General features: G+C 39.6%; 5 protein-coding genes and 1 long non-coding RNA gene across 8 annotated transcripts; 3 read left to right on the forward strand and 3 right to left on the reverse strand.

The window, feature by feature from the left end:
* Nucleotides 1-107: 107 nt before the first annotated feature.
* Nucleotides 108-14,539, reverse strand: LOC5507362 (eukaryotic translation initiation factor 3 subunit A). Of its 2 annotated transcripts, XM_032375976.2 has the most exons (22): nt 14,406-14,539; nt 12,836-13,187; nt 11,067-11,230; nt 10,915-10,973; nt 10,600-10,740; nt 10,309-10,517; nt 9,753-9,924; nt 7,475-7,672; nt 6,913-7,029; nt 6,661-6,753; nt 6,258-6,350; nt 5,925-6,062; nt 5,629-5,838; nt 5,338-5,442; nt 4,473-4,586; nt 4,021-4,143; nt 3,475-3,628; nt 2,996-3,202; nt 2,514-2,678; nt 2,162-2,266; nt 1,442-2,026; nt 108-614 (listed from the first exon to the last, which is right to left on the reverse strand). In XM_032375976.2, exons 1-22 carry the CDS (start codon nt 14,452-14,454, stop codon nt 520-522), a joined length of 3,648 nt encoding a protein of 1,215 aa, XP_032231867.2. In that variant the 5' UTR covers nt 14,455-14,539; the 3' UTR covers nt 108-519. The 2 variants fall into 2 exon arrangements, with proteins under 2 accessions (XP_032231867.2, XP_001628015.3); XM_001627965.3 differs by lacking the exon at nt 2,162-2,266.
* A 72-nt stretch (nt 14,540-14,611) lies between these two features.
* LOC5507363 (arylsulfatase D) lies at nt 14,612-16,963 on the forward strand. Of its 2 annotated transcripts, none has more exons than XM_048729137.1 (3): nt 14,612-15,075; nt 16,035-16,109; nt 16,246-16,963. In XM_048729137.1, exons 1-3 carry the CDS (start codon nt 14,676-14,678, stop codon nt 16,881-16,883), a joined length of 1,113 nt encoding a protein of 370 aa, XP_048585094.1. In that variant the 5' UTR covers nt 14,612-14,675; the 3' UTR covers nt 16,884-16,963. The 2 variants fall into 2 exon arrangements, with proteins under 2 accessions (XP_048585094.1, XP_001627990.2); XM_001627940.3 differs by having other exon boundaries at nt 14,613-15,075; nt 15,417-16,109.
* Nucleotides 16,964-17,387, reverse strand: LOC125567980. Its single transcript, XR_007311964.1, has 2 exons — nt 17,255-17,387; nt 16,964-17,039 (listed from the first exon to the last, which is right to left on the reverse strand). It is a non-coding gene; the product is annotated as an uncharacterized LOC125567980 (long non-coding RNA).
* On the forward strand, nt 17,231-21,420 carry LOC5507369 (steryl-sulfatase). The gene is made up of 3 exons (XM_032375978.2): nt 17,231-17,679; nt 18,867-19,568; nt 20,458-21,420. Exons 1-3 carry the CDS (start codon nt 17,271-17,273, stop codon nt 21,111-21,113), a joined length of 1,767 nt encoding a protein of 588 aa, XP_032231869.1. The 5' UTR covers nt 17,231-17,270; the 3' UTR covers nt 21,114-21,420.
* On the reverse strand, nt 21,121-25,277 carry LOC5507364 (transmembrane emp24 domain-containing protein 4). The gene is made up of 4 exons (XM_001627966.3): nt 25,064-25,277; nt 22,952-23,178; nt 22,478-22,624; nt 21,121-22,409 (listed from the first exon to the last, which is right to left on the reverse strand). Exons 1-4 carry the CDS (start codon nt 25,191-25,193, stop codon nt 22,260-22,262), a joined length of 654 nt encoding a protein of 217 aa, XP_001628016.3. The 5' UTR covers nt 25,194-25,277; the 3' UTR covers nt 21,121-22,259.
* A 96-nt stretch (nt 25,278-25,373) lies between these two features.
* Nucleotides 25,374-27,289, forward strand: LOC5507370 (DNA polymerase lambda). Its single transcript, XM_032375979.2, has one exon. It carries the CDS (start codon nt 25,452-25,454, stop codon nt 27,099-27,101), a length of 1,650 nt encoding a protein of 549 aa, XP_032231870.2. The 5' UTR covers nt 25,374-25,451; the 3' UTR covers nt 27,102-27,289.
* The last annotated feature ends 23 nt before the right edge of the window (nt 27,290-27,312 follow it).

The raw sequence follows: 27,312 nt of genomic DNA on the forward strand, positions 1-27,312 counted from the left end.
TGGGGAATCTTTTTTACATGGAAAAATAATCCATACATGTTGTGTGTGGATCAAGTTTGGAGGAATCTTACGAGGGAGAATAGCCCAGACAACGATCAGACGCCGAGTTCGCATAACACTCTCGTAATTGACTAGGATGGCGTTACAAGGCATGATGACAAAACCATAGAATCATTGTATCACTTCAATTCCTATATTCTATACTTTGATAGTGGTCACACTGGACTTGCTCCAAGTCGCTCTCACACTCTCCGAGACCATGAACTCCGTGAACTGTGCTCACGCCTTTATTTTCCCAAGCTGAGGCTCAGTTTAGAAAAAGAGAGTAACTTTGCGAAAGTCTACCGATACCTGGGATTTATTTCTTCACTATATGTAGTCATCGTTTATTTGCTAACGGTATTTCTGTTTCAAGCATGTCATACAAGTTTAGCTCACGATAAACTTGCAGTTATCCAATAATAATAGAATAGTAGTCGCCTACTAGACTGATTAAGTGGCCATCATTCTTCTTTTTATTTACTTGTACTGCACTGTCTTCCAGCCTTCAGGATCCGAAGATTCTTGGGTTGGGGGGCGATCTCGACCACGCCTAGATGCAGACCAAGACTTCCCTAATAAGGCAAAGTGTATTTCAATAAGTTTGTGTTTTGTTACATCTAAATCACCCTCAAGTTTTAAGAATGTGCATAAACCAATTCTTTATTAGGCTAGCATTTGAGAATAAAACAGTCTATTCGCCAGAACACGTCAAAATATCCATCAGATTGAAGTCATACTTTTTCAATGCCCGCCTCGCTCGGTACTGGTTGAATACTAAGATTCAGGGAAGGCTACGTTTAGAGGACATATTGGGTAAAGCTCAGCACTCGGTACCGGGCGAGAGGATAGAATACCGCAGTTGAATACCAAGAGTCAGGGAAGGCTACGTTTGGAAAACATTTCGGGTAAAGCTCATAGCACTCGGTAACGGGCTAGAGAATAGAATACCGCAGTTGAATACCGAGAGTCAGGGAAGGCTACGTTTGGAAAACATATCGGGTAAAGCTCATAGCACTCGGTAACGGGCGAAAGGATAGAATACCGCAGTTGAATACCAAGAGTCATGGAAGGCTACGTTTGGAGGACATATCGGGTGAAGCTCACAGCACTCGGTACCGGGCGAGAGGATAGAATACCGCAGTTGAATACCAAGAGTCATGGAAGGCTACGTTTGGAGGACATATCGGGTAAAGCTCATAGCAGGTCCGCCTATGGGAAGAGGCAGGCCTGGGATTATAAACCCAACACTTTAGCTCTGTAAACAAAGGCATTGAGTCATTTAATCGACTCAACAGACAGCAGATCACAGAGCGAACCAAACGCGAATAGGTTAAACACAGGCTGAAGTTAAATCAGTGCCACAAACTGATGTAAACACGGGAAGTGAAGGGGAAAGTACCTTCAGGTCTAGCCTGTCGACCTGATTCTTCGGGCTTGTCACGCCATGCATCGCCGCCACGTGGTTCTTCTCTGTCACGCCCTCTCCACGCACCACCGTCACGCTCGTCACCGCCACGGGCAGGTTCACGGTCAGGTTCCCTACCGCGCCAAGCGCTGCCACCGTCCCCACCATCGCCAAAACCGCGCTCACTGCGATCACCGTAACCACCACGATCACGACCAAATCCGCCGCGGTCACCACGAGGGTCGCGATCACCGCCGCGGTCACCCGCACGCCATGCACCTCCACCACCATCACGATCATGTCGGTCACGCTCGCGGTCAAATCCTCCACGTTCCTGATCGCGCCATCCTCCGCCACGCTCGAAACCACCGCGGTCTCGGTCACGATCAAACCCACCGCGGTCTCTATCACGATCATAGCCACCACGATCGCGGTCGAACCCTCCGCGGTCTCTGTCACGGTCAAAACCACCGCGGTCTCTGTCGCGGTCAAAACCACCACGGTCTCGATCGCGGTCAAAACCACCGCGGTCACCCCCTCCACCTCGCCAGGCACCACGGTCATCGTCTCTGCCCATGTCTGTATAGCAAAAAAAGACGTTTTTAGTAATTGAAAAAAATGGTGAGGAATGTATTTTTCTTATTGATTTTGTGGGACTCGGCAATCAATAAAAAATGATTTGGAGTAAAGACAACTTGAGTTGTCGATACACACCCCTTCTTCCAAAGTCACGTGGTCCATCACGTGGTCCGTCACGTGGTCCGTCGCGATCTCCTGGCCGTCTCCATTCCTCACGGGGAGCGTCACGCCGTGGGCCATCTGCAGATCCATGTCACACAATTGTGTCACACAACACATAACAGCTTTCTACTGCTATTTTACTACTATGTCAGGCTATCTTCACTTTTTAGAAAAAAAAAATGATTTCACTGCGAGGGCATTTATCTCGTTTTCATTTTATGTTCTAGTGGGCGTTGTTTCTTCTAAATATTAGTACGAGTAAGGTATAAGTTGATACTGTACTTTAACTAAATATTTACTCTTGCTTATGACATTGTTATCATACCATCTCGTCGGTCTCCGCCCCGCCATCTATCGCCTCCTCGATCAGGTTCCTCACGCTGCCATTTCGGTCTCCACGCCCCAGGTTTATCACCACCCCGATCGGGGCCACGGTCCCCTCCCCTCTCATCCCGCCACCGGTCACCTCCATCCTCATGGTCGCCCCATCCTGTAATAAAAAGACACCTTATCTGCTGCACTTGCCCTTATTTAATTTGGCTTATGATATGTATATTTTATATCACACAAAAAATAGATGTAAAAAAAGTTAGGCATATCCTAACTTACACTCAGAAAATGTCTTAGCTAAGCAGAGGATGAAGATAATAAAAGCTCTTGAACATAAAAAAGTATAAGCTGCTACTAATATCAACTGTTGTTTTGATACGATGAAAAGGGATTGGACCGTAAAAAATGCACATTTATTAATAAATAAATTATACCCCAGGGGCAACGTTAGTTTTCCCGGACATCCACCACTCTCACCTCGTTCCTGGCGGCCTCTACCCCGGTCCATCTCTGGCTCCCTGGCATCACGGCCAACACCTGCACGTTCCTCCAGACGGCGCTCAATCTCCAGCTCCTTCTCGCGCCTTTTACGGTCAATTTCATTCTGTTTTGCGATTCTCTCTGCATATTCACGCTCCTTTGCTTCGCGCTCTTCGCGCTCGATTCGCTCTTTCTCTTCTTTTTCTGCAAAGGAAATTCAATGGCAAATCAACTACAAGTTAGGATGACGGAGAAACAATGCCTATGCCAGAAATATCAAAGTTTTGTCATTCTTAGGTTAACAGGCCCAAAAAGCAAGTTTGTACCGCTGGATATCGACAGATTTTGCCTGCTTGAAAGAAGGTAAATACCAGCTGGATCGGGTCTAGTAAAAGCCTGGTCATATAAAGAATTTCCTTATTTAGCCAGCTCAAGCAGACCTGCCAAAGCATCAAGGCCTGGTTTGATGCACTCACCCTTACGCTCCTTCTCCTCCTGCTCCCGTTTTTTGGCTTCCTCCATCTCGATCTTCTTCCTCTCCTTTCTGTCCTTGATTCGCCGCTTCCTTCTGACCTCCAGTCTCTCTTTCCTCACCTGCTCAAGCTTGGCCTGGAATGCCTGAAACTTGGCCTAAAATAGATCCAAAAGAAAGGATAATGATTCTGTATAATGTCAGTAGAGTGTTTACCGTATAGTGCAAGTTTTTTTTACCGCGAATTAGACCTTGAAAATGTGGATGTGCATTATACACGGAATCCACTGTTTTCAGCATAATAAAAAGTAGAAAATGTGGCGTGCCCATTGTGCACATTAACTCAAGGAAAACAATAACAAAAGCGCTTATGTAGAACCCGGTAAGTCCCTCCCCAATAAGATAACTTTGTCCCTGACAAACCACAGCACTTTTCCTTCTTCATCAACATTGCCACACAAATTCAAGCGTTCAAGTTGTAAAATGTGGCACTGTATATAAAATCGCTCACTGGGCATGTACTGTATGCAAGGGTTTCCATAGCATGTACCTGATATTCCTCAGTGCGGCTTTCCCTGAGCGTGTTGATGAAGGCATCTTTGTCAGGGATCATGCGCTGCAGTCTTGCACTGGTCTCAACCAACTTCTCATGCTCCTCTATAGCCTTTCTCACCTGCAAGTGGCCAAGGTAAAATTTACATATGCTACTAGAAAAAGAAGAGCAGAGCAGAGCAAATGCATTTCCAGGTGTCAAGGTTTCACAAGTTCGCATCAGTTTATGGGTGATGATAAGTGTCCTCATTACAATGGTGGACGTCATGGACAACTATAATCATTCATCATTTGCAAACATTGTAAAACCATACCACAAATTTTTTTCTGAAACACTGAAATACTCACTTTCTATTATACCCAATGACACAAGCAATACAGCCACGAAGACATTTTATTGGATTTATAAAAGAGACATAGCTGGAAGGTGTGTCCTTCGTATGTACATACCCTTTCCTCCTCCTGGTTCTCCCAGAATTCCCTGTCTGCGACAAGATGTTCTTCATACTGTTTGTTAAGCAGAGGGATCTCCTCCATGCGCATGGCTCGTGCAAAGTAATCAACCTGAGTCCACAGAAAGGGTTAAAGTATTATACTACAGTACTTAAACAGGTAGCAAATATCTGCTGAACAAAAAGTATAGAGCATGTAAGCATTACTCTAATAAATGTACATATACTCACAATGGGCATGAACATGACAATGATAATGTGTGAAATTATTTGGTGCGGTCAATTAATTGTACTTTCATTTCTTAACAAAGAAGCTTCTTGGTTCGTCGAATGCAATTCAATGAATTGCATGATTGTGGAAGCACGGGTGGCCTAGTGTGTTAGCGCGTCGGCCTCTCACCGCTGTGGCCCAGGTTCGAATCCTGGCTCAAACTGGGGATTTTTCCGGGTTCCTGCCTTGAATCGAATTTGTCACAAGTGAGTTGAAGTTATTCTCCCGTGTTTCCAGTCTTCTCGGATAAGGACACTAAACCGGAGGTCCCGTCTCTTCGAGCTGCACTACACTAACCTGAACCGAAGGGACGTAAAAGAACCACTGGGGACGCAATAAACCCTCCGGCAGTGACCACCCCCAGTGACAGTGCTTACTAACCGAGGGCCATATGTTAGAAAACTGTATATTCGGTTAAATATGCTACCCTCGATAAACAAACAAACAAAGATTACAAACCACTGTACTTCTTGGATATGAAAATATGAGCATTTTTAGAATTGAGCTTGATAACTCAACCCCCAATAACTTATCACTTGCTTTTGCCTCCCTTTAGAGTTCAAGTCAGCAAGATTCTACTGTATTATTGTACCTTCTTCTCCTGTGTCTTAAGCTTGGTCTGGAGTTCTCTTTTCTCCTTGTCCAGCTGCTCAACTTGTTTGGCAATAATATCATCAGCATTCATATTATCAATTTCCTGTGTAACACAACAGTTTTGTAATCTTATTATAAGAACGCAGTAAAACAACTGGGTGAAAATAAAGATTAGTTTTGATATTGTGCAAGTAAAGATTAGTATTGATATTGTTGTCGCTGCAGTTGTTGCTGTTGCCACTGCAGTTGTCATTGTTGCCGTTGCTAGTGCTGATGTTAGCAAACTTACTTCAGGAGAAAGATCTTTCAATGCCTTGGCCCCAACAGTTGTCTTTTTCAGGGCAGCAATCTTGTCCATGGCCTGCCTCTTCTCAATATCCTGAAGCTCCTGACGTCTACGCTGGATCTCGCGTTGTCTGCGCTCCTCATCAAGGCGTTTTTGCTCTGCTTCCTGGTTCTCTACCTTTTGTTTCTTGATCTTCTCATATTCTCGTCTTTCCTATTAAAAAAGAACAACCCAGTCATGAGGAACACAGAACACAGCTTGGACATGATTTGGAAGGTACTGTTGCTGATTCCACCTACCCTTTCCTGCATAACCGACTCCAAGTATTCCTTTCGAGCCTCTATAACTGTCTTCCTCTCAAGCATAAGCTTGTGCTCTTTGCGTGCTGTGCGCAGATAGTTCTGTGCCATCTGCTCTTGCTCCTCTCGCTTCTTGGCCTGTAACGGCACAAATAAGGACAAGGTCTTAACAAACCTGCTGTAAAAAAGAGGTTTAGGGGCAACTAAACATTTGTGCATCAGTTTATGGGTGATGATAAGTGTCCACATTACAATGGTGGATGTTAAGGACAACTATAATCATTCATCACTTGCAAGTCATTCATAGTGGACTTGCTAAGACAGAGTACTTACCTTAATGTGATCATGCTGAATGGTAAATATGGATCTTTGGAGGGCAACAGACATTAATGTCAGCTGATTTCGGAGGCCTTCTGATGGCATTGCCTGCAAGAAAACACAACTAAACATTTAGAATACATTCACCTGTCTTGCATTTGCAAATGGTGGGGGGCACAAATGGTTGGGTATACAGTGTTTGGATCACATGACAAGTGGCAGCTTTATAGAGGCTGGTCATTTGAGGGAGGTTAACAAGGAAAGCAATGAAAGCTGCCACACATTTTGTATTTGAATTGTTATTGTTATTATTAAAATAGCTATTTTAAAAATTGTATTTTATGTAAATACAATGTAAAATAATAAAAGTATTCTTAGTATAAAACATTGTGAGTGGGAGTGGGTGTCGTGTAATAACCTGCAAGTATGGTCCCTCCGGCACTTCCTCTCTATGCGCTACATGCAGATCCAAGCCAAAGCTGATGGACTTGGTGCGATGGTCTAGACGAACCTGGGATCAAATCACAGCACCAATAAATATACTCTTTTATATATAGTCAATTGACAATTAATCTTTTAGCAAATTAGAACATAGAAAACAATAACATGTTCAAGTTCAAAATTTGCACCTTTTTGATTTATAGTACTTTAGATACAGAGATGAAAGTACCTGGAGATTTTTCTCTTTGGCAATATCAACAATCATTCTCTCCAACTGGAACTCTGTCATGAATGGTACCAGAGCCATTAGCCTGCTAAATTCAATGGTCTGGAAGACCTGAGAGACCTGCAAATGACCAGACACTAGTGATAAGAACACAACACTGCTACACCAGCCACTGATATGATCAGGCACACGGGGGCATCAGTTTATGGGTGATGATAAGTGTCCTCATTACAATGGTGGATGTTAAGAACCACTATAATCATTCATCATTTGCCCCAGACTTATCTAAATAGCCATAGTAGGCCTTATCTTTCTTGTTGAATTTAATCAATTTTGGAAGACAAATTATCTAATTTAAATCTCTAATTTATTGGAAGACAAATTATCTTATTCAAATATCTAATTTAACTATCAAAGATAAAATAGCCCTTGTATTGGTAAACCACCCGGCTCTTTTAAATTCATTCAAGTGAGATGAAACATTTTTATGCTATAATCCTGCTTTTCATAAAGCCTGCTTTCTATACTGTACAATTAAAATATCAAACAGTCTGAAGATACTAACCTGTTTCAGCAGCCTGGTGACAGCTATATTTTGGATAGGCTTGATATACTGGCAAAGATCAGCGTCATCACACGATTCAAGGTACTGGCATACCTCATTGACCTTGGCGCAAAGATCAAGAGGGCGGAAATCTTTCTCAAGCAGCTGGTACAGACAGTGAACTTTGGTGTTCACGTACTGAAGAACATTTGCTTTCAGCTGCAAAGAGAACCATAAAAATATCCTATTTATCTTAGCTAAAGAAGTGCATGTTCACACAAACTCTCACAAAGAATAATCACAAACTCATGAAATAATAAAAAGAATCGCTTATTCTTTCTTTCTAAGTGATTATAGTTGAAAAAGAAAGTAAACATTGTTTATAACTATTGTTCAACAATATACACAAAACTAATGTCAGAAAAATATATTGTTTGAGATTACATTTGGAACACATTTTTCAATTTTCATATTGTCATATCATTGTATTTAAGTGTTTAAATTATACTTGTGTTTTTCTAGTTTAGACTATATCAACCTTTGATGCCCATGTCGAAAAAATAAGTAAAGCTATATTTTCTGATTTTCTGAGACGCTACATCAGAAAAACTGCCTTTGTCAAAAACTTTTTTTAATTAAAAACTCTGGGAATCTAAAATAATGAGGATGTTATCTTTCTAATAAATCTTATGTTATATTTTAGATGTTTTCTATGTAAGGTTGAATTACAATAATGCACCCTTAATTCTTGAACAATAAAGGAAAAGATTCTGTTACAGATGTTTTACGTTTTGTTACAGCAGTACATGTTTGAAAACATAAACCTGTAATTAACTTTTTTGAAAATATTATTGCATTTTATATATCTTTTGACAACTTTCTCTTTTAGCTGAATATAATTATTTATCTATTAATTATTTTAGCTGAATATAATTATTTATAAAAACCATAGGGAGCCCAATAAGGCAATTTCCATGCAGTTGATAAAACTAAACTATTTGCATATCTGTTATAGTATTTCAGTTCCAAAATGATTAAGTATTAATCCTCACTTATTTATCAAACAAACTATATCAGGCTTTTAAGAATTTTTTTCAAATATCAATATATTATTCTAATTACATATTTTTTTGCATAGTTATCTCTTGAAAAAGTTAATCACTTATTTTTGTTTTTACATCTCACATCCAGTCTAATATAGTGGCCAAATCAATTAACATTTTTCTTTTCTTTTCTTTACTTTTATGGAAGTAATAATGCATAAATGTAGCAAATAATACATAGTAATTTTTAACTGCTTTCACAGCATAAATTGAGTGATTTATAAAACAATAATATATGTATAAAACAATAAATATTAGATATTTAGTGTTTTTCTTGTTCAACAAAAGGCATGTAAGTCTGTAATGCAACAAGATGTAATGTCTGAAAGGCTCTTATGTAATGTCTGTTACGTAGTGTAACATCATTTTTTATCTTATGAAAGGACTTTTTCCTTTCTTGTGCCATCTTTGTTCTTCATGTTGCTACTACAGAGAATATGAAGTACCACTCAAAAAGAATCTAAATTCTGCTTGTAGTATAAATAAAATATTCTTTTGTGAGTAATCACATGTAATGTCTGCAACAAAACTCTGACCCTCAAATTAAAAGTATTTTCTATGTGTAACTATTTTTTTGTTATACTTTTTAAAAGAGTTACATGTATGGGTGTAAATCAAGAATAGAATCATGTTTTATGATTGTAATATTGAGTGTTATAATAATAATTCTACATAGTGGTTGTGAGGCCATTTTTCCTAGTCAACAGACCTTGGCGGCCTAGTTGTTTGGTTCCCCCCTCCTGAATTTCTAATTTTTGGTTTCTCATGTGGAATTGCTCATATCCCTTTCATACAGAAAAATATTCTTAACATAGAGAAAAAATATACAAATATATACTTCTTCACAGGCATCCTTAGGGGCGGACCATGTGACTTTTTGGGGGGAAAGGGGAAGGTGATTTGGAAAAAAAAAGTTCCTGCATGCAACTGAATAAGGAAATAAACTCCCTGCAACCCAACCCCGAAACATTTTACATGATTTTACATGCAAAAAAAAGTATTCAATTATGAAGGCCGAAAACAAAAGTTGTGAAGAGATGTCAGATTCTAAAATAATGAAATAATGATAAACTAAAAGAGGGGGGGGGGCACCGAAAAAATGTTTGCAATGAAAGGGAGCTCTGAAATATTAAGGTGTCTTGAGTAAAAATCTATCCCCCCCCCCCCCTCGGTGTATTTAATGAACCCTCCAATACCATATCTTGTAGGAGTGACTCTCTTGTTGGGGTGTTCTGCAGATTCAACAGGTTGGCTAGACGCTTGGACTTCTCCCGAGCCACTTCATCCAGTTCCAAGTACTTCTCAGTGTTACTGAGAGAGACCTGGATTGGCACCGATAAAGTGGCAAGAAGCACATGTGATGCCATTCTATTAAGAAAGAGGAAGCAAAATTATGATGATAGTATACAAGTCTGTTTAAACTCAGATTACAAATCCATTTGGAGAGTTTGAGATAAAAAGCTATAATTTGACACTAGTTCTCATAAATGTCGAAAGTTAAAATAAGAGACAGGGCTTGAATCTTCACCCCTTTTTTTTAATAGCAACAGTTTTTTGTTTGTATTAGTTACTATTAGCTGTGCTCCACCTTACTCAAATATCTAATAGGCCCTCAGATGACTTGTCAGTAAGTGACAGAAAACAATAGGGAATATGAGGACATATGATCAAGTATTAAAGAATAGTTGTTGTTTGGCATTGTCCCCAACACATTACTATAATGTACTGTACACAGTTTATGGTTGAACTTACTTTTGCAGCTCCTCCGAAGTGATGCTTTTCTTCTGTTCCCTCATCAGAAGGTACAACCTCTGCTGTGTGCAGGCATGGTACAGGAAATTACCGGCCTTCAAGAAGACCAGAGCGACCTTCTGGTAATAGTTTGCCATCACTTGGGGCTTTGGAGGGCGTTTAGACAGCTGCATCAGCCCATACACATCTTCAACTGCCTTGAATGCTTCCTGTACAAGAATGAAGATTTGTCATAATATTGGTAAAAGAGCACTACTCATTGCCAAACACTGTGCTAATATACTCCTTTACCTGCCATAACTCCATGCTAATTGCACTGTCTAGCTGGGCCAGTCTGGTCTCCAGATGCATCTGAATGCTGTCTGGGTTGTTCAAGTTGACTGAGTTCGGCTGGCCCTGGTGCTTCAGGGTAACATTGAGGTGATTTCTCAACTAAAAAAAAAACAATAAGAATTGAACAACTACAAGGAAAAAATTAAAAAATTATAGGATGAAACTAAATAAAATGAAGGAGAATAACTTCCCCAAAAACAGATATCATTAATAGCTCTAATAGAGCTATTTCTAGATTGTATTAGCTTATTAGATTGTAATAGCATCTCTTACATTGTCACATAGTTTCCTGAACTCTGTTCTTCTGGTATACTTCAGGCAAAACTTAAAAGCTGCAAAGATAAAAAATTATTCATAAAATGAATGTCCTGTAACCTACAAAATGTGAAAGTAGAAAGATAATTACAATTTTATCAAAGCTATACCTTGCTGGGCTGTTTCGTGATAGAGTTTCTCAACCCTAACATTGTTTCTCAGCAACTCCAGTACATTTCTATATGCCTCCCATAGAAACTTGACCCAGGGGGTGAGCTTGACCCGGTCTGTCCTGTCCTGTGTGTCTTCCCCACTCACAAAGCTCAGCAGAAGGCTGAAAGCAAGCAGTCAGAACAAATCAATTAACCCATTCGCTCCTATACCGCCCTGAAACGCCCGGCGGAAAAACTGTCATATTTCCCTATACCTCCCGGCTTTCGCGTGAGCGAGAAAAGCCCCTCTAGTTCCCCTCCCCGGCGAGTAAAGATTTCCAATGAAATGAGCTCATTGCGCATCTCCTAACAACCGATCAATAGAACAATGCCTTGTAGTGAAATCACTTGTCTCGTGCGACCGCCATGTTCAATTCTTGGAGACCCGATAGCGCTTGAAAACCGCAATATTTCCATTATTTTCTCGCTTTTAAGGCTTGGTTAAGAAAGATAATTAGAAAACCTGACATGATAGCTCTAGAGAGGATAATTACAGCCCGTGAGAGGATCGTTTTGTTCAGAAATGACGGGAAACAGTGCATAAAGACATCAGAATTCAAGCGGGATTCTGACAGCAAAATCTAAATTTTGGAGTCTCACAGTGGATATTTTGCCGTGTTTTGAGGAGTACACTGCCTCTAGTCTGGTGAGAATAAATTATCTACCCACTAAAAGTCTGCTGTATGGATAAAGGCTTCTTATTTTCGTGAAAAGATCTGTATAATGATATTTATTTTAGCTAAAAATTAAGGAAAATCAACAATTAAACAATACTTTCAATTGATTGTACATTGAAGATGTTGTGAACTGATAATGAGTTTAGGAAATCCACAGAAAGCACTAAGATTGTGTTCTCTAAACATAAAATGGATTTACAAAGGTCAACCGTCACTGTGTTCAGAACACGCACTTTGGAACCGTGAAACTCTGGTTGATAAAATGTCTTTGTTTTACCAAGTCTTGAAATCTTATCTGTGGAATAAACTCGTGGAATGTTTTCAGGGATAATGTGAGTACATTTATTTAAAATATTGTATTGATTTGTGTATGTATTAAAGAAGAATTTTGTCAAAAGAAGTTGTGTTTTGTTTCTTAGTGTTCACTAAATTGAACAAATTTGAACAAACTTGTTAAATAATAGTCTAGTTTTTATATTTTCCTAGTTGTTTACAGATTCATTTGTACACCATCAGATTCCTCGTCTTTTCCTGCATAGGATGCACTATTTGCTTTTATGTAATATTGTCTTGCAATTTACTGCGCATATGTGTTTTGGTTTCTGCTTGAGGGAATTTGCAAAACTTGTGAAAACTCCCAGGGAGAGGGCGAATCCGCGCGCTATTATCCCAAGAGCTAATGGGTTTAATGCTTCCAAACTTGTCCATGCTTTCAAGAATTTGACCAAAGGGGTAATATATATAATGTCTTTTTTGTGATAAGAACCATAACAGATGCCGCTTCCTTCACATACCATGGACCATGACCATGGAGATCACCCACCCCACCCTTCCTGAGGATTGTTTGTGTTGTCAGGGATGACATTGAGTACCACAAGACTGACTTAAAGAACTTCATGTATGAGCCATGCTTATAAGGGTTTTCAAGAATAAAAAGAGGAAATCTGTATCTAGCACTGTTATATTAGTTCAACCTCCCCCATCCTTACCCTTCCCCCCACAAAAAAAACTAAAAATATGCACAGTTTCAAACTCTTAACCAAGTCTTACCTCTCTGGTGTCTGAATCTGGTCAAGATCTTCAATATCAACATCCTCATCAAGTTCGGCGCTAGCCTCTTTCCTAGAGTCCTCTTGGGCTTCTACTGCCCTGGACTCAGCCAACTTTAGGAAGTACCTGATAACGTCCTCCAGTGAGGCAATATTGACTTGTTGGCAAATCAACTTGTATTGGTACAGCCCTTCCTTGGCAACATGGCTGCGGCGAAGATCCACACACAACTCTAAGTATTTGAACAAAATGGGTTCGTGGATTTTGTTCTGCCATGTCCTGTGTTTTTTGCTCTTGATGACATCATAAAGAGCATCTAGAGCAGGCTCTTTTTTCCCAACTTCAATGAACTCTAAAAAAAAAAAAAGATACTTAATCTATAATCCACATAATATTTAGTATACTCACAATTTGATTGGCTCCAGTACTCACTATCTACTGACCATAGATAACGAGTAGCGAAAAATCAGGCGTTTCGTGCCTTGTTTGCTATCTATTGACTCATAGGAAACTCGAACTCTTAGTCTAATTGTTAATTATATCATTCTAATACTTATTTTCCTCATCTAAATTTTCAGTGATTTAGCCAGTACTGTAATTGCTTGAATAAGTGCCTTGCCTAAACATGTTGCACTTAAAAGGCAGCAGTGATTAGGGAGACTGTGTGTTGGGAAGTAGTCATTCCGGTGATTAGGGAGAATGTGTGTTGGAAGGAAAGTAGTCATTCCGGTGATTAGGGAGAATGTGTGTTGGAAGGAAAGTAGTCATTCCGATGATTAGGGAGACTGTGTTTTGGATGGAAAGTAGCTACTCCGGTGATAAGGGAGGCTGTGTGTTGGAAGAGAAGTAGCCATTCCAGTGATGAGGAAGACTGTACTCTTTTATTAAGAGATAAAAGATTTTGAAATAAGTACCTCCCCGAATAAGTATCTCCCGTAGGTCATGACAAATTAATATTTGAGAATATAGGGTATGAGGACAACTGCAGTCAAAAGTTATAATTATCAAGTTACTATTTCATACAGGGCTCTACATTTCTTAACATCTTGTTGCCTCAAACATGAACATAATGTCTCATATTGTCTCAGATTAGCCTTGGTAATATAGTTTTTTTCGAGTCTTCATTTCGCTTACTGTATGTGACTATGAAAACAATCCATTCAATATGATAATGTATAAACTGATTGAAAAGCGAAAATCCATCTTTTGGTAAGCCGATGAGACGGAAATATGTGCCTCCCCATATTGGGCCATATTCCATAGAAATCACCTCTATGTGACTGTGAATTAGAAGACCATCTTTATTACATTTGTTGAATCTGGAATAAAAAAGTAGTGCACGAACAAGTAGTACACGAAAAAGGCAGTTTTTTAGTTGTCGCAGTGCACTCTGTCCTTTATATTTTCGAAAATCTAATAAATAAGTTAAGAAAACGTGTCATTTCATGAATTGACCGCAGAAAAGCGCGTGTATTTTGAAATCAAAGTAAGAAATGGAGAATTTACATCCTAAAAGACACTTTTATTGGGCCTATTTGTTCCAGTGCCCCTTTCTAAGGAAATTGCTTACCGTTTGCCCTTTTCAGAGCATTCTCCGGCCTCTGAAAGTAGGTCGGCATTTCGGTTTTTCACTTCCTCACGAGAGGAGCTAAAGATGGCGAGCCCTCGTGTGCGAAAAATACACACTACGCATGCGCAAATAAAGCGCGGTTACATCAGGCCAGTACTTCGTGGATGTGGAAACAACAGGGCATATTTTGTTTAATCACTATAGTATCCAGCTATGAAGTATCATTCTTTCTGGAGAAGATAAAATAGTACAGAGAATCGAGAATCATCAATGTATTCGGCGGTAAAAATTCAAATTGCTGGCTTGATGCTTATTCTACTGGCAGTTCTTGTTCTACCATGTAGCGCTAAACAGAGACCTAATATAGTAATCTTGCTAGTGGACGACCTCGGTATTGCAGACATCGGTTGTTTCGGTAATGACACGATTCGTACTCCTCATATAGACAAGCTTGCGCGCGAGGGAGCAGCTCTGAGACACAATCTGTCCCCTGCGCCAATTTGCACACCAAGTCGGGCTGCTTTCATGACTGGACGATATGCAGTGCGACTAGGGATGGCCGCAAAACCAGAGGAATGTGAAGTGTTTGTGCATAACGCTGCAAGCGGAGGACTTCCACAAAACGAGACCACCTTTGCAGAACTGTTGTCTGGAAATGGCTACATGACAGGTTAGATAGCTTTTTTTGTTGTGCACTTTACGATGCAAAAAAATGATGCGTAGATAGAATAAACTCACGACACATTTTAATCACGATTTCTTTGTGAGAGCGTCAGGGGGGTGCGAAAACCACAAAACAGCAGAGAGAGAAACCACGCAGCATCATCATCACATCATATTAATGATGATATTATAGAGAGCCTGTCTTGTGTTTTGATGTATTGTGCATTATGTGGTTTTAAGCAGCACATATTTCATGTTACTAGATTCTCATGCTTTGGCATTTGTTTGTTTACAAAACACCTCATTCAATTTTTGGAAAAGTAAGAATTTCATATTTCCTTTTTTCAGGTTTAGTTGGCAAATGGCATCTTGGACTGAACCTTGCATCATCCTCCGACTTTCATTTCCATCCATTGAAGCATGGGTTTAATCACTTTTATGGCATTCCTCTCACTAACTTTTATGGTTGTGAACCACAAGGAGTTGACTATATCTTACCTAACCTGAAACCGCTTACATTAACTGCATTGATTGTGCTAGGGGCCGCAAGTTTACTGAAAAGACATATATACATTAAGATCCACCTTTCCCTCTTGCTTCTAATTGTATTATTTTATGCTTTTTTGTTACTTATTGACCTTTCAGGGATTGTGACTAATTGTACCTGTCTCCTGATGAGAGGCTTTGATGTTGTTGAACAGCCAGTTGTTTTAGAAAATTTAACAACAAGGCTTACTGATGATGCTATCAAATTCATGAGAAAAAGCCATCCAAAGCCTTTCTTGCTCCTGATGTCTTATGTCAAAGTACACACACCTCTTTTTACATCCAAACCATTTCAAGGTCACAGTAAGCATGGTAGTTATGGTGATAATGTCGAAGAGCTTGATTGGAGTGTTGGACAAATTATGAAGGAACTTGATGACCTAGGTCTGAGAAATGAGACGTTTGTCTACTTTACTTCAGACCATGGTCCACATCTCCACCAGTTTAACCAAAAAGGGAAAAATATTGGAGGCTGGAAAGGGAACTTTAGAGGAGGTAAGGAATGTCTGTCCATCCATCCGTCTTTCAGTCTGTCTGTTGTATTTACCAATTTTATATGGGTTTAAAGAACAACAAGTGATTCTTTTGTTCAATTCTTCCACATACAACATTTGATTTCTCTTTGTTTCAGGTAAAGGTAATAATTGGGAAGGTGGAATCAGAGTCCCTACACTGGTTAGATGGCCATCACACATTGAATCAGGGATCAACATTACTGAGCCAACAAACAATTTTGACATTTTTTCAACCATTGCTGACATGACAGGTATACCAGAACCAGCAGATCGAATCATAGATGGAAAAAGCTTATTGCCTTTACTAACTAAACAAGAGGAGTACTCCGCCCATGAGTTCATGTACCATTACTGTGGGAAAGATATTCATGCTGTGCGGTATAGACCAAAAAGAGGCAAGTCTATATGGAAAGCAGTCTTCAAAACCCCAAACCCTGCATTCTTTGATGTGTTAGATGAATACAAGCTTTATGGATGCTATGGTGATAAGCTTATCACACACAAGCCGACATTGTTATTTGATCTTACAGCTGACCCTTCAGAGTCTAATCCTTTTGTCCCTACTAAACCCCACTACAATGAGATTATGAAGCACATAAATAAAGCTATCAAACACCATCAAGATACTATTGCCCAAGTGCCAAACCAGTTAAGCAAAAATATCTGGTACCCCTGGCTTCAAGTGTGTTGTAATTTTCCCTTGTGCTCATGTGTAGAGAACAATACAGAATTTGTGTACCCAAAGCTGACATGATATTTATGTTACATAGTCAAGAATGATGTGGAGCATACATTTGTGTTAGGGATCAATTATTAAATCATCAAACAATTTAACCTGGCTGAGCTGAGTCGTCTATTTGTAAAACACATACCCACGTCGGGACAAATGATCCCCCATTTTTACATTCGGCTTAAAAAAAAAAACAAGAAATGTTAGGGAATCCTTGGAATAACAATGGTTCCAGCCCTCCGTGTCTTGAAAAACTTGCTCCCCCACCCCCACCCCTTTTTGGAACTCCTGTCCTCCTGGATACGTTCCGGTCATACGTACGATTACGATCAGGGGGTGGTCCAAATGCCCACAAGGAAAAGTTCATTGCGGGGTCCCTGTGTTGCAGGACTTACCTCCAGTCTAACGAAGATGGAAGCTTGTCGACCGTGTTTATCGTGTTACGTTTTTGCGCTTCTTGTAATCTTTTCATCGCTTGCGAGCTCTCAAAAGAAGCCTAACATCTTGATCTTCATTGTTGATGACTTGGGATACGCAGATTTAGGATGTTTCGGCAATGATTCTCTCGCAACGCCTCACATCGATAAGATTGCCACCGAGGGAGCCAAACTAACTCACAACCTAGCTGGCGAGTCGATCTGCACACCAAGTCGGGCTGCTTTGCTTACTGGGAGATATCCGGTGCGGACTGGTTTGGTTCCTAGTAGAGGGGGCTTGAGCGAGTATATACGCGTGATCATTTTTACCGCAAACTCTGGTGGATTGCCTAGAAATGAAACTACCTTCGCAAAAGCGCTGTTGGAAACTGGATACTCCACTGGTATGCTCAATCAATTACATACAGTCACTGTACGTTTTTGAACATTCAGTCCCCATCCTCTACTAGAAAAAGGAAAGTAATATTGTTTTTGCTACGAAAATTGGTATTAACTTATTGGTTACACGCGCCGCTCGTTTATGATAATATTATGCACTAGTCATTTGAAACCCCCATGGTCCCATTGAAGTGTTGGGTTAACGTGGGGGTTTAGGGCCTGTTCACATGGAGGTGGGGGACCTCACCTACCTTGGGTCATGAAAAGGTCGTGTTCACATGCTTGGGGTGAGGTTGCGAATGTGGGGCGTGGTGGCTAAGCACCTACAATAGAATGCAATAAACAAGATGGCGGATAGAAGACACGTTGCATCTTTGCAGGATGAACACTCGACAAATGAGATGAAGCTTTCAGCTTTGATGTTGGCGTAGTTGTTTTGTCCTTTCGTTTGCAAAAACCTCGCTATTAACAAAAGAACCCGAATCTTGGTCAATTTCAAAAGAAGATTCTTCGTTCTCCTTATCTTTATCAGGGCCATTACTCAACTATTCGAGCTGGTTCTGCCTAAAAAGTTCTCCAGGTCCATACTTTCTGGCAGCCATCTTGAACTTAGCACTCTTTTGGCGGGTTTATGATCCCTGTATCAAGGTAACCCCGGGTAGGGGGGTTACCCCACTTCAAAGCATTCAATTGTTGAAAACTCTAAAAAAACCCACCTCACCAAGGCAGGTTACCTGGCCCAGCTTCCCGGAAAACCTGCCACAATGGGGTCCCCCACCTGACATGTGAATGCAAACATGAAAAAACGCCTTGCACAATTAACCTACTTTCATCAATCATACAATCCATGATCAATATCTAACCAGTCAAACATTATATAGCTCCATTCAGGAATAAGTGATCAGGAGTATACAGACTGTGTAATGACTTGCAGAGTTTTAAATATGCTATGGCTAATCGCATGGCTAAAGGAGGGGGGGAACATTCTTGTTGTTTTTTAGGCAAAATAGCAAGTTTCTGACTTTAAAACACCTCTACAATCATTAGGAACAGCCAAACCCCCACAGGCACAAAAGGGGCAAATTAATTAGGAAAGTAAATAAGAGAGAATAGGAGACTCTTTTTTCACAAACCCTGCTTCTCATCTTTTGTGACTTGATCTGAGACTTACCACTTTTTATATCCCATTCAGGCTTGGTAGGGAAATGGCATCTTGGTCTAAGCCGTGATACAGTAGATGACTTTCACTACCACCCTCTCAACCATGGATTTCAGTATTTCTATGGTCTACCACTCACCAACCTGCGCAACTGTGATTCTGGTGGAGCAGTGCTTGATCACATATTCCCCAACTGGAGAATGCAAATGGCAGTGTTTATGATTATTGTTGCACTTACAGGATTTACCAGTTACTTCTTAAACAAGATTTCAACCTTGTCTTTCATGGTTCTTCTAATCGCCCCTCTTATTCTTGTATATCCAGTGTTTCTAGTTGACATTGTCTATCAGAATTTCAACTGCATTCTCATGCGAAACTTTGACCTAGTTGAGCAGCCTGTCATTCTTGATAACTTAACAGCTAGATTTACTGATGAAAGTATCCGCTTTATGGTTACCCATAAAGACGATCCCTTTTTATTAGTGGTTTCATATGCAAAAGTTCACACCGCATTGTTTACCACTGATTATTTTAAGGGCCACAGTGGCCATAGCCCTTATGGTGACAATGTTGAAGAAATGGACTGGAGTGTTGGACAGATTATGGATGCTTTGGAAGAGCTTGGGGTAAAAAATAACACCTTTGTGTACTTCACTTCTGATAATGGACCTCACCTGGAAGAGGTGGCTAGGAATTCGGAATATGAAGGTGGCTGGAAAGGCATCTACAAAGGAGGTATGATTAATTTTATAATGATATTCCTTCAGAGAGATAAGGCAGCATGCCCAAATAGAATAAAAGCCATATCTGTGCCTGCACCCTTTACAACCCAGGAGCTGATCTTCATGCTCGAGGATCCAGCATACTTTGCGGGCGCTTCCAAAGGTCACTACTGGGAGCGCCCACAAAGTACACTGGATCCTCAAGCACGGCTGATCTTATTCATCCTAGATTTTTTTTAGGGTGGGACACCATCCCAAATTGGGAAAGCATCAATCTATAAATAAAACATATGATGGCAGGAGGGCAAATTCTTTTTTTTTTAGCCTAGTTCATTGCACAACTGTGTTTGAGCATAACTGAAATTTTATAGCAAATTACAAAATGGCCTCAAACTAAGCTGAAAAAAAATAGTGACAGAAAAGGGGGTCTTGATTTGCCTTTGTGCAGGGCTTCTGAAATTACGCGAAAAAAAACTCAAAATTATGCGGGATTCTTTGCTAAATTACGCAGAAAATCGAGTTTTCATTGGCTCCTAGCCACCAGCCAATTAAAAAAGGTATTTTATTATTAGTTTAGCAAAGAACGCCTAGTCATTTTATTTCTTTTCGAAATTCAGTTCGAAATATCGCACTCTTACGAAGAATATCTGTCTTTTTTTACGAGAAATAGAAGAACCCTAAAAGAACACATCAGCTGTGCACTTAAATGTTTTGTCTTTCAAAATTTAGCCAAATTATGCGGGACTTAGATTTCAGAAGCCCTGTTTGTCTTTTAAATTTTGCTCTCTCCCCTCCTTCCATCTCAGGGCCGTGCGAGGCCTGAATGCATTCCCCATCTTGGTGCAACACAGATGCAATGTAAACTACCTGTCAATGCTTATTCTAATTTCTCTGTTGCTTAGGCAAAGGGCAGAGCTGGGAAGGTGGCATTAGAGTACCGACTCTAGTGTCATGGCCATCCCATATACAACCAGGTATAGAGATTGACGAGCCAACAAATGGAATTGACCTATTTCCAACAGTGCTTGATATAGCAGGAGCAAGCATGCCTAATGATCGAATCATTGATGGAAGAAACCTCATTCCACTTCTAACACAACAGAATAAATACTCCCCTCATAAATTCATGTACCACTATTGTGCCAAGGCAGTTCATGCTGTTCGGTATCGCCCGAGGAGTGGACACACAACCTGGAAAGCACACTTCATGACACCCAAGTATACACCTGGAACAGAAGCATGTTTTGGTTATGCCGTGTGTGGCTGCTACGAAAGTCAGACTATTACACACAACCCTCCTCTTCTATTCGAGATAACTGCTGACCCATCAGAAAGCACTCCTATCAGCCCAGATGATGAGAGATACCAACCAGTGGTTGACAATATCCTTGAAGACTTGAGGAGACATAAGAGTAATGTTGATAGTGTACCAAGTCAGATAGATTACTTTTGGTGGTATCCTAGGCTACAAATCTGTTGTAATTTCCCATATTGCAGTTGTAGGGAAAATATCACAGAACTAGCGCATTACCCTGGAAAAACACATCAAGAGAATTAGAACCATATAGTATTCATAAGACAAGAATTATTAAAATTTCACTTAATGTTGATAAAACACATAAATCAATATAAATACATCATCCATTATCATCGGACATTCTCACACAATATATTACAAAATAAGAATTTATCCCTATTTCTATTTTATTTAAATTGAAAGTGAATCCATTTGATCAACCACATAAAAAAACATAAGACATCCAGCAACTGTAGCGAGAAACAAATGACAAAAAAATGTTTTTTTCTAAATTTTTATTGTTCCTGAATTTTGCTGTGAGTAAAGGAATAAACCTAACTGATTTGTGCGTGTGTCAAAATAATTCTGTACATTTAGTCTCTTTACTACAGTAGTCTAAAAAAAAAGCCATTCTGGATTGCTGCGCTATGTAGATCATGCTACACATATTTTACAGCTTATTCATTATATCACAAGTGCCATCCTTTATATCTGGATTCAGTTGTGTTTTTTTCTCTGTAATCCTAACCTAATATCAAGTTTTGCAATGTATAGACAACTGGTTTTCTGTCCAGACAGTACTAAATGCTATAACAAGAGAGATACAAACTTGCAAATTACAAAACTTATGTTTTAAAGTGATGAAAACTTTGTGAAAATGACTGTTACTACAGAGCACCAAGCCAAAAGACTAGAGCTCTGTAGTGTACTATGACCCACATACATTGACATCTCAAGCTATCCATGATATTTGCTATTCAAATAATTATTTGTTTCTGTTCTGTGCCATTTGCAGAAAGAATGAGGTAAAGATATGTCTATTTATTTGAAAACCCACCAAAAGTTGAAAATAGTTACCAAGTTAAAACCTGTTTTGGAGCACTACAAAGGTTTGCAATGCTAGTATTTTCTAAGCTACTAGCTTGAAAATGTTGCTATTCATAAATAAACAATCAGATAGTCGAAGGCTTGCATATTCTTGGATAAAAACAGTTCTCCATTTCTTTTAATAGATAAGTGCTGCTGTTATTGTTAGAGCTACAGGTAAGTCCTGTGGTCTTTCCAACATTGATAATGATGGAAACCTCTAAAACCTGACAATATATCTGATCTTCCTGCTGCTTCAAATTCTTGCAGTAGATCTAAGATGATAGATTTGAATGATGGTGTCATTGCTCATTCTTTTATCTAAACCAGTTTCTTGGCCTCAAAGAAACCCTTTAGATGTCGCATCTGCCAGAATCCTGTTGCCAAGAGAATAACCGTCTGGGCTAGGGCCCACCATAAGACACGCTGGTTTGTGCTCTCACTGGTCATGCGGAATCTCTCCTCACGGAACTAAAAACAAAATAAAAATTAGTGGACGAACCCTTAAATCTTTAATTATTACTGTGTAGTATTCTTACCCTCTGGTAGTTTTGCTCCTTGCTAATTTGCTCCACTTGATCCAGGAGCTGTCGGATGCGGAGCTGTAGTTCTGTTAGTTTGTCCTTAGCAGCTATCTGGGCATAGTCGTTGGCATGTTCACCAACTTGGATATCTAGATGGATTCGCTGTAAGGGGACAAATTTTTTTTCAATCTATTTCAAATGTCATTTCAATGTCCTTGACATTGATCTGTTTGGGTGGAGTGTGTACCTTAAGGCTTTCCATTAAATAAGGCAACTACACACATTCCAGTTGCATAAAATGCTATAAGGCCTTAAATACTGATTTTAGAAGAAAAAAACTTTTTTGGAGTTTTTATAATAATTTAATAAAAAAAATAATAATAATAGATAAGCAGTGTGGGATGGTGCATAGACACCCCTTGCAGCCAACAGTATGTCTTATTCACCTGTTGTGGGCTATCTCTATCTGCTTGAAAGTATATTACTTACCAGACGACCTCCAGCCCAGAGTGACCACCGCGTGGAGTTGGAATGCAAACAGATGACATGTTCACCAGGTGTGTGTGAAGTAAAGGTGAACCGTCCTTCAGAAGAGTAGTATTTGGACATTATAATCTTGCCGTTAGGATCTTTAACCTCTACATGCATTCCAATACCAGGGCTGGAAGGCAGGAAGTCCTTGATATTTTCATCATACAACTGGGTTTTGTATTTTCCTGTAAATGAAATAAAGACACTAAAAATACTAGCAAAAATGATCATATGTATTTAGAGAATGATTGGCATATGGCACAATTGGTAGATCATAGGCAATACAACACTTTGAGTTACTGTGGTATAAAAGTAATGTACGTTACATGTTTAAATTTCACTGCTAGATTTATTTTCACAGCTGAGATTCTATTCAGAAAAAAAAATAACGAATAAAAAGTGCCCAAAACTAAGTTTGTGAAAAGGCACAAGAGCACTTGTGCACAAAAATTGCTGTGTGTGGAAATGCAACAATCAAAAATAGATACAGCCCTGTAAACACAGTAATAGAATATGCTTGTACTAAAATCATATGTTAAGCCTCCACTTCAAGAAGAATTCTGGCATAACTGAATGTCTAAGGCCTGATTCATACCTACAATCCACAACAAAAGTAAGTGAGACACTCCGCATACGAACAACCTCCAACCCTCTCCCCCCGATTAATATTGGTTATCAGAGGGGATTTTTCAGCTCAAAACGCAAGGTGATCATTTGCCCTCCAACTTTGAGGAGGGGGGAGGGAAAGTGTCCCAGTAGTTTTGTAACAGGTACCTCTGCCCTGATGAATCTAGTTGTTCTGATTCAGCAAACGAATAGTTTGATGTCTGAATCAATTAAGTTTAGCACAGAAGAATTGAGTTTGGCACAACACCAGGTGAGGGTGCACCAGTCGCGCTGCATGGCAAAAGCATCACACCGATTCAAGCATCAAGCTTTTGATGTGCCAAATCAAATAACATCTTTTTTTTTGTTCAACAGAGTTCTGCATCAAGTCAATTTTTACTATTCATAACCTATTGAGTTGTGATTCTGGCAGGAGCCTGACATATGTATGAATCGGGCCTAAGATAGATTTATTTGATCGAGCAGCCTTTTAGTTGTAGTTAGTGCTTCCAGGCTTATCCTGAAAGCAGATATTTAATCCTACACTACCAAGTGCAAGCCAACCCTTGCCTGTCCAAAATCTCATATAAATAAATAAACATAAGTAAAGCTGATTTCAAACCTATGTCTTTTTTGTTAGCCGCAAAACATTTGCAGTATTTCTTTAATCTATACTTGAACAATAGCAACAGTTGAAGAAAGCTTATTTTTAAAGGATTTTGTAGACAACAATTTTTTTTACAATAACACTAATGTATACCATTTTAAAAATTGGGTGAACTAACAGTAGCGTGTAGCTACAGTAAAACACATTTTCCAATGCTCAATAGAAATCTGTACAGGAGATTACAGAAGCTTTCACTAAAAAGTTTTGGCAAGAATACATAGCTGTCAGCTTACCCACATTAGGTGGGTGTCACAAGATTTTGAAGTCTAATTTTTGTGAGAATGTAATTACATCCTCTGCATTCACTCGCAATTGGCTCTCTTGGGTTTTTTTTCACATATTTAGTGTATTTCACCCAATTTCACAAGATTTCTGTCCACGTTGGGTTAACAGCCATGGAATATGAAACCCTTGATAGCAGGATGTGGTACATCCAAAGCTGTTAGGGAGGGAGGGGGAGAGGAGATTTCATTCATCCCAATGAATATACACAACGGATCAAACAAACAAATTTGGCATTTTATGGTCATAAACCAGGTCGGAAGATAGTATCTAGTATATAGTAGCCTGGATATATATGCAATGTAGATTTCGATTTCAACAAAATGCTCTATGCACACAAAAATTTTCGGTACACACACAAACAAAACAAGCACTTGTAGTTTTTTATGGCATGTCGAGCAGAAATAATATCTATTCCTCTCAGTAATTCGAATTAGATCAATAATGGCAGACGTTTATCTTACTTATAAATGATGATAGCGAACCAATAAATCTGAGTTAAGAACAAAACTCACCTATCACCATAGTCTCGTCGGGGATTTCCTCAATAAAACACTTCTTTTCTGTCTCTCCCATATGAAAATATAAAGCTTGGACATTGCCTAACATGTAGCCTATAAAGGCTAGAGAAACGACCAACCTCATTTTATAAGAAATGAAATCTATAATAGAACTACAAAGGACAAAGTGAACTCCGGTAAACCGAGACACGAAGACCAAACAACTGCGCATGTGCAGTAGCGAAATTTCGCATTTGCCACGTGTACACCGAAGATGTTCGGTAAGAATTCGGACAATAATCGGAATCCTCGGATGTTTATCGAAGTTTTCAAAATGGCCGCCGTGAAGTTTAGAATTGTTCAATGAAGAAGAAATAGTGCTTTCTGTACCGTCAACTTAACTATGGCCCAGCGCCCGATAAAACGCCTAAAGACAGAGTGCTCACCTGGTGGTAGTACTGAAATGTTTGATGGAATACGTGCTTTTTTCGTTGAAAATGGCCTCGGAAAAACAAGGCTCTCGATTCTCACAGAAAAGCTAACAAAAGGTGGAGGGAAATGCCATAAAACACTCCAAGACTCCACCACGCATTTATTTGTTTCTCAGAACGTGATGTTAGAGAGACTGCCTAGACTCCTTGGCCAGGCTGTCACTGATAAGGTTAAGGTAGTTAGAGCCGATTGGATAAGTAAGTGCCTGGCAGAGGGGAGAGTAGTAGATTTGGGGCCTTATACAATTAGGCATGAAATATGTAACCTTTCTAATCAGATAATGGGAAGTGAAAAACCTGGTCCTTCATCAGAGTTAAATCAATCCAATCACAGCATTGAAAGCGGAAAACCTGGTCCTCCATCAGAGTTAAATCAATTCAAATTAACCAAGTCTTTAGATGTGGGGCTATCTACTTCCCCCACTCCATATAAGGTCAATAAAGGTAATGATAGTGATAGCAGTTATTCTGATAGTGGAGATGAAAGATCACCACCTAAAGTGGCAACACGAATATTAGACTTAAGTAGATCCCCTGAAAAGGTGAAAGAGAAATGGATTTGCACCAAAGCATCTACATCTGAAGAAAAAAACCACAATGAACACATAACAGACCAGTTACAGATCCTAGCAACGTCCTACGCAAACACAAAAGATCAGTGGAGAGCTCTTGGGTATAAAAAAGCCATTTCATCGATCAAGAGCTACCACAAGAAAATAGAAACTGAAGAAGAGTGCCATAGGCTGCCTTTTGTTGGTGAAAGACTTGCAAAAAAGATCTGGGAAATTGTCCAGACAGGACATTTAAGAAGGCTGGATTTTATTGACCCCAAAACAGAGGCAATCAATTTGTTTAGTGGTGTATGGGGTGCTGGCCCCAAAGCAGCTGAATTATGGGTATCCAAAGGATTAAGAACTTTAGAGGATCTCAAGAGACATGGGGGACTCAATAAACAACAAGAGATTGGTCTTAGATACTATGATGAATTCAATGAGCGTATGCCCAGAGAAGAGGCTGGCAAAATTGGTGAGGTTGTAAAAGCTGCAACAGAGATAATTGATCCTTCACTCCTTTGCATCACCTGCGGCTCCTATCGCAGAGGAAAATCGACATGTGGGGATGTTGATGTTCTTGTCTCACACCCTGATGGGAAATCGCATCATGGTGTGATGGGACCTCTTTTGTGTGAACTTAAAAGTTCTGGTTTCCTAACAGATGACTTAGTCTCTGCAGATATAGAGGACCAAAAAAAGTACATGGGGGTTTGCAAATTGCCAGGGGAAGACACAAAGCATAGGCGGCTGGATATCATTGTTGTCCCCTATAATGAATGGGCTTGTGCTATTGTATATTTCACAGGATCTGATCACTTCAATCGTTCAATCAGACTTCTAGCCAAGAAAAATGGCATGTCTCTCTCGAATCATGCTCTTAAGACTGGTGTAGTCCGCAAAGATGGAGCGAAAATTTATGACGGTTCAACCGTAACTGTAAATAGTGAACGGGAATTGTTTGATCTTCTCGGCTTGGAATATAGAGAACCACAGGAAAGAGATTGGTAGGTGTTCAATTTAGGTTTGGCAAAATTTGTGATCTAAATATGATTCATAAAATTTTATCCAGAATTTTCTTAAATTAACGGCATATACTTGTGAAAATAATGACCTTAAATAAAGGAATGAAAGCTTTTAAAGTCTGTTATAAGAACAATTAGTAAAAGGAATGATTGGAATAAAAAAGATTCCGATTATCTGTTCTTCAATTATTGGTGGA

The sequence above is a fragment of the Nematostella vectensis genome, chromosome 6 (genome assembly GCF_932526225.1).
Source record: "Nematostella vectensis chromosome 6, jaNemVect1.1, whole genome shotgun sequence".
NCBI classification, from domain to species: Eukaryota; Metazoa; Cnidaria; class Anthozoa; order Actiniaria; family Edwardsiidae; genus Nematostella; species Nematostella vectensis.